Source organism: Nannospalax galili, unplaced genomic scaffold, assembly GCF_000622305.1.
Source record: "Nannospalax galili isolate Female #2095 unplaced genomic scaffold, S.galili_v1.0 scaffold177, whole genome shotgun sequence".
Taxonomy (NCBI): Eukaryota; Metazoa; Chordata; class Mammalia; order Rodentia; family Spalacidae; genus Nannospalax; species Nannospalax galili.
The window spans coordinates 620,526-632,138 of NW_008339470.1; the positions used below are offsets into that span (position 1 = coordinate 620,526).

The 11,613-nt window shown below is 37.4% G+C and overlaps 1 protein-coding gene across 1 annotated transcript; it reads right to left on the reverse strand.

The window, feature by feature from the left end:
• Positions 1–10,335: 10,335 nt before the first annotated feature.
• Positions 10,336–11,265, reverse strand: LOC103735092 (olfactory receptor 5H2-like). The gene has a single exon (XM_008834214.1). It carries the CDS (start codon positions 11,263–11,265, stop codon positions 10,336–10,338), a length of 930 nt encoding a protein of 309 aa, XP_008832436.1.
• Between the last annotated feature and the right edge of the window lie 348 nt (positions 11,266–11,613).

An 11,613-nucleotide genomic window follows, 5' to 3' on the forward strand; every position in this document is an offset into this window, starting at 1 on the left:
ATTTCTGATTTTGTTGATTTGGAGGTGCTCTTTCTTTCTTTTGGTTAACTGGGCTAGTGGTCTGTCAATCTTGTTTATCTTTACAAAGAACCAGCTCTTGGAATTGTTGATTCTTTGTATTGTTTTCTTCGTTTAATTTCATTTTTTTCTGCCATGATTTTTGTTATTTCTTCTTGTCTGCCTGGTTTTGGTTTTGTTTGCTGTTGCTTTTCAAGTGTGTTGAGTTGCCATGTTAAGTCATTTATTTGTGTTCTTTCTGAAACTTCCCTCTAAGGACTGCTTTCAGCATGTCACAGAGGTTTTGTTGTGTTGTATTGTCCTTTTAATTCCAAGAATACTTTTATTTCTTTCTTAATTTCTCTTTTGACCCATTCATCATTCAGGGGTGTGTTTTTTAATCTCCATGTGTTCATGTGGTGGTTAGGGCTGCTTCGGGTGTTCATTGTAAGCTTTATTGCATTGTGGTCTGATAGAACGCATGGAATTATTTCAATCATTTTGTATTTTTTGAGGTTTGCTTTGTACACCAGAATATGGTCGATTTTGGAGAATGTTCCATGGGGTGCTGAGTAGAAAGTATGTCCTTTCGTGCTTGGGTGGAATACTCAGTAGATGTCTGTTAAGTCCAGTTGATATATGGTATTGTTTAATTCAGATGTCTCTCTGTTAACTCTCTGCTCTCCAACCTGTTGACCTATGTAATGGAAACAGTTGGATATTGAAGACCCCTACTGTTAATGAATTGGGATTAATCTGGGTCTTAAAGTCCTGTAGTATTGTTTTTATGAAGTTGGGTGCACTAGAGTTTGGTGAATATATATTCATGATTGTAATATCTTCTTGATTCATTGTTCATTTGATCAAAATGAAGAGGCCCTCTTTGTCTGTTCTGATTAGTTTTAGTTTAAGGTCTATTTTCTCAGATATTAGAATTGTTATGCCTGCTTTTTTCTTCGTGCCATTTGTTTGCTATATTTTTTTCCATCCTTTAAGTTTGAGACAGTGTCTGTCCTTGAAAGTGAGATGAGTTTCTTGCAGACAACAAAAAGGTGGGTTTTGTTCCTTAATCCATTCATATAGTCTGTGTCTTTTGGCTGGGGACTTCAGTCCATTAATATTTAAAGTTATTAATGAAAGATGAGTATAGAATCCTGTCATTTTTATTTCTGTTTATATTCTTGATATAGCTGTACTTTTCCACAGTTATACCTTCATTGGATTTTTTTTCCACAACCCCTTGGGTATAGTCATTCCTTTCTTCAGCTCTCCATATTACTTCCAGAACTCTCTGAAGGACTGGTTTTGTGAATATGAATTCCTTCAGCCTATATATGTTATGGAAGACTTTTCTTTCCCCTTCAACTATAATAGACATTTTGGCTGGGTATAGTAATCTGGGTTGGCATCTGTGGTAATTTAAAACTGGGAATACTTTGGTCCAGGCTCTTTGACTTTCATTGTTTGCACTGAAAAATTAGGTGTAATCCTAATGGGTTTTCTTTTATATGTGACTTGTTGTTTCTCTTTTGCAGCTTTCAATATTGTCTCTTTGTTTTGTATGTTTAGTGTTTTTTCTATGATGTGCTGTGGAGAGTCTCTTTTCTCGTCCTGTCTGTTTGGTGTTCTATATGCTTCTTGTATTTGTATGGGCATGTCCTTAATTTTGGGAAATTTCTACAATTCTGTTGAAGATCTGGTCCATACCATTATCTTGGGAGTCTTCTCTTTCCTGTATGCCTATGATTCGTAGGTTTGGTCTTTTTATGGTGTCACATAATTCCTGCATATTCCATTCTTGTGATTTCTGAACGTTTTCGTAATCTTTGCTTGAGTGGTGTAGTTCGTCCACTTCATCTTCAAGTCTTGATACTCTGTTTTCCATTTCGTTCATCCTAATGATGAGGCTTTCTCCTGTCATTTTGTGTAGGCTTACTGAGTGTTTCACTTCCTTCTTCATTTCAGCCTGAGTATTCTTCAATATTTGTAACTCTTTTCTGAATTCATTCAGAAGTTTATCCCTATCTTCCTTCAGTTTTTTTATTACTTGTTTGTGTGTTCTTTAAATTCAGTGAATTCTTTTATCATATTCATCATTGTTCTTTTGAGTTCCATGTCCTGCATTATCTCTAGGGGGTTCTCATTGTACTCCTCTAGAGGACTATTGGTATTTGGTGGGGATATGTTATTTTGGTTTTTCATGTTATTATTTTTTCTCTGTGATTTTGACATGTGAATTTCTTTTGTAATTTCTGATTCTTGTGTGAGACTCAGGCCTTCAAGTTTAGGTCTGCTTTTTGTGAACTTTATGTGTCTTTGTGGTTTACTTTTTGGGCATGAAAAGCTGGTTTGTCTAAGCTTCCGGTTCTTTCTTTTGATTTTATATTGGAGTGGCAGGATTGATTTTGTCTTCGGGAGTTCCCACAGAGGCCCAATTCAGATGAGTGTCAGATATTTTCAAGCTTTCTCCTAAGGTCTGGATCCCCCCAGGAACGATTTTGGCCTCAGGAATTTGAGGGTTGGCCTGGCCTGGGAGTCTGGCCCAGGAAAGATGCTGGTCTAGGGCTGCTGTTGGCTGTACCACCCAGAGATTCAAAAGCAGATCGGGCAGGAAGAGGCCCTAAAGACTCCTGGGGACTGCACTGAGGAGCTGGCTTGGTCTGGATGTAAAGGATCAGGAAGAGAAAAGGTCAGGTCCCATGTCCCAGAAAGAGGCTGGTGGGTAGTGCAGGCCCAAGGAAGCAGAGGGAGGTGAGGGCAATGCCAGGTCCAGAAGCAGTGCTCCTGGGGCCCGGGGAAGGCATTATGTTGGTCTTGATGAAAAGGATCAGGCAGCAGTCTTGGTTCCCCAGGTGTTTGGGGCGCCAAGAAAAGGAAGGGGGCAGGGCCCAAACTAGGAGGGACCAGCGTGGGAGATGAGAGGCTGAATGAGTTTGGGGGAGTCATGGCATGGTGAGCACAATGGACTTACCAGGAGAGAGGCCTGCAGGTAGGAGAGAGGCCTGCCACAGGTCTCCATCCTTTTACCTTAAGGTAATGCCTGTCCTTTAAGGGTTTCTTGTAGACAACAAAGCGATGGATTTTATTTCTTACTCCATTCACTTAGCCTGTGTCTTTTGACTGGGGAGTTCAGTCCATTGATATTTGAGGTTTTTATTAAAAGGAGTGTATTGGTTGCCATCATTTTGATTGCTGTTTGTGTTCTCTGTGTAATTTTGTGTTTCCTAGATTATATCTTTGTTATTTTCTTTTGTTGCTCCAAAGTATAGTTATTTCTCTTTCTATTCTCTGTATTGCTTCAAGTAGTCTTTGAAGGGCTGGTTTTGTGGACATGTATTCTTTCAGGCTTTTTGTGTCATGGAAGATTTTTCTTTCCCCCTCAACTATAATAGACGTTTTTTGCTGGGTATAGTATTTTGGGCTGACATCTATTGTCATGTAGAACTGGAAATACCTTGGTCCAGGCTCTTCTGGCTTTCATAGTTTGCGTTCATAAGTCAGCTATAATTCTGATGGGCTTTCTTTGTATGTGACTTGTTATTTTTCTTTTGCTGCTTTCAGTATTTCCTTTTTCTGTATATTTAGTGTTTTTACTATGATATGTGGTGGGGAGTTTCTTTTCTTATCCTATTTGGTGTTCTATGTGATTCCTGAATTGCATGGGGATATCTTTCCTTAATTTCAAGAAATTCTCTTCTACAATCCTGTTTAGGATCTGGTCAACACCATTAACCTGGAATTCTTCTCCTCCCTATATTCCTATAATCCATAGATTTGGTCTTTTCATGTTGTCCCACATCTCTTGCATATTCCATTCCTGTGTTTTCAAAATTTTTTCATACTCTTTGCTTGAGTGGTCCAATTCTTCAACTTTATGCTCCAGTGTTGATATTCTGTTTTCCATTTCATTCATTCTAGTGGTGAGGCTTTCTCCTGTTGTTTCAAGTTGGCTTATTGAGATTTGCACTTCCTTCTTCATTTCTGCCTGAGTTTTCTTCAATATTTCTCTTTTGTGAATTCATTCAGAAGTTTATCCCTATCTTCTTTTATCTCTTTGATTTCTTTGTTTTCATGTTCTTTAAATTCATTGAATTCCTTGGCCATGTTTATGATTAGTCTTTTAAATTTAGTGTCCTGGGTTATCTTGAGGGGGTTCTCTTTGTAGAACTCTTCTACAGTATTGGTAGTCTTTGGTGCAGACATAGTGTTTTGCCTTTCTAGTTTATTATTCTTTCGTTGTGGTTTTGGCATGTGAATTTCTTTTGTTTTTTATGATTCTGATATGAGAATTAAGTTGAAGTATGCTTCTGTTTGTATTATCCGGGTGCCTAGATCCTTTCTTTATTGGTTATGTAAAGCTGGTTGGTACAGGGTTCAGGTTCTCTCAGGTTTATTTTGGAGGGAACTGATGGATTCAGATCAGCTATTCAGGGTGACCCACAGAAGCCCAATTTGGGTTGCAGTGAGGTACACTCAGGCTTCCTTCTCAATGTGGAGGTAGGATCTAGGCTCTCTCAGGCAGTCCTGTGTGTTGTCAACTCTATGCCAGAGGGAGGCCAGAGGGGGCCCAGAACTCACACTCTCTGGCAGTCTGCTGAAATCCAAGCCTTAGCCTACCAAATCCTGATCTGTCCAGGGGCCTTGGGAGGGGCCTCACAAAATCCCAGGTAGGGGGATGGTAGGGTACAATTAGGGGAAGCTCATCACCATGTAGAGGCCGGATCTGGGGGCTGTCTCACTATCCCCTGGGTTTTCAAGCTCTCTGGTAGTTGGAGGCCAGAGGGAGGCCAGAACCCAGCACTCTGGTGGTCTGATGAGCCCCAAGCAGCTACCCTGATGGAGGAGGTCCAAATCTACCCTCTCAGGCTGTCTTGCAGACTTTTTAAATTATATTTTTAAATTTTATTTTTGTGCATTTTATATAATAGATCTTAATCATATTTGGACCCCCTTTCCCCATCTGAACCCAAATAGTATCCCCAAATGGATTTCATGCATTCTGTCATATATGTGAAGACCTATCTGGTCAAGCTTTTGGACCCAGACTTCCACTGGAGTCTAGTCAGCCTATTTAGAGTCAGGCCCTTAAAAAATGATCAATTCTTCCTCACCCAAGAGTAATCAGTTGCCAATACTTCCTCAGCTAAGATTGGGGCCTGCTGCCTATTTCAACCCAGTTCTATGCTAGGTTTCTTCTGATTGAGTTTGTTTGGGTCTTGTGCATGTTGTCACTGTTGTAAGTTCATATGAGCATGTTCCCAGAGGTTTGAAAACCTCCGTTTCTTTATGTTCATGCACTAACCTTGGCTCTTACAATCTTTCTGCCCTCTCTTCCACAATGGTCCCTGAAGTATGGGTGGGTGAGTTTTAATTCTATTTAGGGACACACACTGCAGTCTCTTATTTTCACAGCTTTGCTGTTTGTGGCCTTCTGTGTGGGTCACACTTTGTTACATTTCAAAGCTCCATTGGTAAGAACTGAGGGATGTGTTAGTATTCTCTCTACTCCCTTTTCTGCTATGTTCCATGAGCCTTAGGTATAGACTGACTCTGTAGATGTGTCACTTAGGGTTGGGCATCTCTCAGACTCTTATTCTCTGTATGTGGCCAGTTGTGGAACTCTGTAATATCTCCATCTGTTGCAAAAACAAGCTTATTTGATAATTAGTGTATGGTATATTTGTCTGTGAATATAAGGATCCATATTTAGCTCACAGATTTGGAGCAACAGAACAGGAACTCACCTGGAAGCTTCCTCCTGAAGACTAGCTCTTATAGTTCTAGAAGATACTATACAAGCTGCTAAGGGAGAAAAATCAATCAGTGGTACAACCCCAGCTTCAAGACCTAATAACTAACACCACAACTGGTACAAGCTACAGTGGTGCAGCAGTGGAACTTTTATCTCGGGGGGGGTGGTAATCAACAATTCTCTAATTGGACTTAAAACCCTCTCAATGTGAAGGAATTCATGGGTAGCACTATAAACATAGCCAACTACACATGGGTGGAGAGGTCATAGATCCTAGAGAAAACCCTATCTGTGTCATATCTCTGGCAATGAACTTTTTATTTGATAGTCTATGGTGTCTGAGGGAAGCATTGCCAACCTTTTATAGAGTAACACCATTTAAACTCATTTTATAAATCTATATATTTCAGAAAGTCTCTACAATAAGAGTTCCATATGGCACCTTCAAAATTCCTTCATGTTAGTTATCTCTACCCTTATTCTGTCTTATAACCTGCCCTCCCACTCCCACCTCCCATTTAGCACTTACTGTTCCATAGTTCCCCTTTACCTCTTCCCTTGAAATACCTCCCTTGCTAGTTTCCTGCCTTCTAATTGAACTCTAATTTAAACACAATTATTTAAATATTCAGAAGTTAGCATCTACATATGACAGAGAATATGTAGCATTTTATTTTGGGGTCTAGGTTACCTCACCCAGAATGATTATTTCTAGCTCCATCCATTTACCTGTGAAGTTCATAGTTTCATTTTTTCTTTAAAGTTTAGAACATTCCATTGTGTATACGAATTACTTTTTCCTTATTCATTCATCTGTTGATGTACATATAGGATGTTTCTTATTCTTGGCTATTGTTAATAGAGCCACAGTGAACAAGGATGAACAAGTATTTCTCTAGTAGTACATAGAGTCCTTTGGGAATATATCCAGGAATGATATAGCTAGATCATATGAATGTCATACAATATATTTTGATCACATTAAAATTCCCTCCTATATCTGTACCATCCCTTTCTATACCCCACCGCCAAATATATAGAGAGAGTTAGGTTTGTGTCCTCAAATGACTTTCAATGCTAGTTCACCTACTGGAGCCTGATCAACCTACTAAGAGTTTCACCCTTAAATTTCCACATGGAAACAAAGTTTTCCAGTCATCTGATCAGGTTATCATATAAAATCATAGCAATGTTGACAACATGAGCATGTCTCACGTAAGCTCTAGTCAGACAAAATCTCAACACAGACTTGGAGACATGGGTAAGAAAATCAAATGCTAACTAAGGAACTACTAGCAACCAATGTCTGTTGGGAAGGGGGAGATTCAGTCTCACTGAAGGGTGAGCCTCTTAGTAAGTTGACCAAGCTCCAGTGGACATACGGAAGCTTTTAAATTTCATGAAGTCACACAGATTCAGTGTCTCTGGTCTTGTGCTGAGGTCCTGTATCCATTTGAATCTAGTTTAGTGCAAGTTGAGAGACAGATAGGACTCTATGTTCATTTTTGTACATGTTGTTATCCAGTTTGCCCAACACCATTTGTTGACTACACTGTCTTTCTTCAGTGTGTGTTTTTGCCCTCTTTGTCAGGAATCATGTGTTTATAACTGTCTGGATTAAATCTGGGTCTTCATTTCTATTCCACTGATAAATTTATTTAGGTTAGTATTATACAAGTTTTGTTTTTACTGTAGGTCCATAGCATTATTTGAAATCAGAGATGGTGATGCCCCCATTGGTTTTTTTATTGCTCATGATTGTTTTAGCTATCATGGTTTCTGTGTTTCCATATGAACTTTGCGATTATTCTTTCAATTTATCTTTAGAATTGTGCTAAAACTTTGATGGGTATTGTGTTAAATATTGCTTTTATTAGGATGGCCTGTTTTACAATATTAATCCTACCAATCCAATAGCATGATAGGGTTTTCCACCTTATGATATTTTCTTCAATTTTTTTCTTAAATGTCTTAGAGCTTTTGTTTTACAAGTCTTTTACTTCCTTTGTTATATTTATTCCAGGATGTTTTTCAGGCTGTTGTGAATGAGATTGATATCTTTCTTGGTATTTTTTTTTTGATGGTGGTTTGTAGAAAGGCTATTGGTTTTGGCATGTTAATTTTGTAACTTGCTATTTGCTCAATGTGTTTATCAGCTCTAAGAGTCTTTTGGTGATATTGAGGGTTTTATGTGTAGAATTACATTATCACGAAGAAGGATATTGTGACTATTTCCTTTTTTAGCACCCCTTTGACTCTATCTCTTGTCTTATTGCTCTGTGTAAAACATAAAGCACCATGTTTAATAGTAGTGGAGAGTGTGAACATCTTTGCTCTGTTCTTGATTTACTGGGAATGCTTTGAGTTTTTCTCCATTTAATATGATGTTGGCTGTGGACTTGTTACTGCCTTTACCATGTTGAAATATGTTCCTTATATCTTCAGAAACTCCAGTACTTTTTGAAAGTAGGGATGTTGAATTTTGTCAAAGGACTTTTCAGCTTCTAATGAGGCCATCATATGGTTTCATTTCTTCAGTCCACTTATATGGTGGATTACATTCTTCATATGTTGAATCATCTCTGAATCTCTAGGATGAAGCCAGCTTGAATGTCATGGATGGTTTTTTGATGTGTTCTTGAATTTTCTTTTCCAATATTATTATATATAATTTCTTATCCTAAATGCTTTAATTACCAGGGTTATATTTGACCTAATCAAAACATTACTTTACTAAGGTCAGTGTTCTGTATTTCCTTCAGAAATCAATCCAAACTAAAGCTACTCTGATCATACAAAGTATTGCTTAACCTGTAGACATGCTAGTAGGATTGAAACTGATACAGTAACTATGGAGTTCAGTATGGAGAAGTCTCAAAAATCTAAAATCAGATCTAATAAATAATCCAGCTGTACCACACTTAGGCACACACCTAAGGCACTTTATATCCTACTATAGAGATACTTGCTCAGCCAGGTTCATTGCTGCTCTTTTCGTTATAAATAGATTTGGAAACAACCTAAATGTCTTTCAGTTGCTGAATAGATAATGAAAATATGTTACATATACACAATGGAGTCTATTCAGCTGTAAAAAATGAAATTAAGAAAAGTTCAGTAAATGGATGGCCCTGGAAAACTTTATAGTGAGTGGGGTAACCCAGACCCAGAAAGACAAAGGTCATGTGCTCTCTCTTATTTATGGATACTAGCTATAAGTATTTATATATAAGTATATAACCTGAAGCAACTGCAAAAGCCAGGAAAATTGACAGGAACCATGAGGGGAAGGGGAAGAAAGAGTTCTATAGAGGGGGATAGTAGAACACAGGCATTACCATGGATGAAATAGGGAAAACGGGGAAGGATTTAACTGGGAGGGAGGAGAGAGGATATACAGAAGGAAAGGGAGAAAGGCGAGATGAATAATACCAAGGATGTCTGAAAAAGTCATAAGCAAATGTATTAATATATGTGTGTGTGTCTATGTCTCTGTGTCTGTGTGTGTTCGTGTTTTGCTGAAGACTATCAGCAATAGTCTCTGTGTGTCTCTGTGTGTCTGTGTTTTGCTGAAGACTATCTAACCAAAATCCCAGTGCCAGCTATGGGATACTTTCCTTTGAGTTGTTGGTCAGGGTAGTCCAAGAGACTCTCAAACAAGATTGACTATTGCCAGAGCCATTAATTGCCTTCCAGTAATTGAAGTTAAGAAGAACTTATAGCAGAAGATATTACATCCTTCAGACACATGATTTTGAGGAATTGAGTTGGAACTGACCTTCCCTATTTCTTAGTTTTAAATTATGAAACATGTCCTTCTTATTCTGTCATTTTTATATACATGCACAATAACACTTTCCCCCAAATGATACAAATAAAGCAATAAAGCTACAAATATTTTCATAAATCATAAACAGTAGCAAATCAACTCTTTGCATTACTCATGGAAACAGATTGACCTAAAAGCATTCTCTCTCTCTCTCTCTCTCTCTCTCTCTCTCTGTCTGAGATAGCCCCCTTTCTGTTTGTTTCACACTATGATTTCTGATATCAATTTCTACAAGGAGTAAAATTCACTATTTCCAAGTAAACAGAGAAAGGAAGTTTGAAAGACTGAGAGATTTTTCTGGTATATTCACTCACAGAACTCAAGCATACCAACACAACGGACAAGTGTGATAGAAATCTTTAACCTACACAATTATCAGTTATGTCAGGCATATGACTTAAGTAATTTTGAAAGGAATAATATTACTTTAATATCTAGTGTTTTCATAAAGCCATATTAAAGAATACGTAGTCCAGCAAACCATTGCTTTCTCTTTTATTTTATTTAACATTGCATGAATACTTGAACAAAAGTCTTTAACGTTTTCAAGTTAAAAGTAACAAGATTTTAAATATTTTATTAGGCATATCACCTAAGTCATTAAATTGCCTGAAGAAACAACTTAATCACAGTTTTAAAAGATGAGAAAATCAAAACTGAAAAAAGCTCTGGACAATTCCATAAACTCATACATAAGTAACAATAAAATATTGGTGAAATGTTTATACTAAAACAACACCAAATATTTGTATGAGACCTAAGCATTTTTCTTCAACATTTTTGTCAGAGAATCTATAACTTGCTTGTTTCTCAGGCTGTAGATCATTGGATTTAATGCAGGAATTATGATTGTGTAAAATAGAGAAACTATCATATTTTGATCACCTGCTTGTTGAGATTGAGGGAGAATATACATGATGAGGAGAGGGCCATAGTACAAAGCCACAGATAAGAGATGGGCTCCACAGGTGGAGAAAGCCTTCCTTATGCCTTGCACAGACTTCTTTTTTAAAATTGTAAACAGAACAAATGTATATGACACAAGAACAATTGCAATGGTGAAAGCTTGAATAAAACCAGCCAAGGTAAACAGAAGTTGAAAATTCATAGAGGTGTCAACACATGAAATCTTCAACAATGGTATAATATCACAATAAAAATGATGTATTATGTTGGAATTGCAGAAGATTAATCTAAATAAAAACACTTCATGAATGGAAGTGTGAAGAAATCCACCTGCAAATGATAAGACTAATAGAATAATACAGAGTCTATTGGTCATAATAACTGGATAAAGTAAAGGTTTACATATAGCTACATAGCGGTCATAAGCCATAGCTGCCAAAATAAAACATTCCGTGGTAACCCAGATTCCACAGGAAAAAAACTGTATCAAGCATTCATAAAGAGAAATCCTCTTCCCTAGCTGTAAGAAGTTGAGCAGCATCTTGGGTGTTACTGAAGATGATACACAAGCATCCACAAAGGCCAAACACCCAAGGAAAAAGTACATGGGGATGTGTAAACGAGGGTGATTCCAGATGAGAATGATCAGCCCAAAGTTCCCCACAATGGTGACAAGATAGATCACCAGGAATAAAAAGAAAAGGGGCATCTGAAGACCTGGATGATCTGTGAGTCCTGTCAGTTCAAACTGTACAAACAATGTTGCATTTTCTTTCTCCATGTCCTCACAGGATGGCCCCTGAAATGACACAAAATACTTTCAAAAATGTTCACTAGGATTTATAAAGTGAATACCTTGGGGAAGAGCATTTAGTATAAATTGATAGCCCTATCAGAATAACATTTTAATTTTGTTTTATGTTATTCCAAATTATAGAAAATGATTGGAGGAATAAAAAACTAATAAATGCACTCTTTTCAATTATAAAAATGTGATAAAGTATAATTTTCTCTTTAAAACTGTCCCCAAGTTTATTGAAATGCAGATAAAATGGTCAATTTGTGTGTGAAATGACATTGGGAGAGTTGAGAATGATAAATACTAGATTTAAAAAATTTCAGAATATCA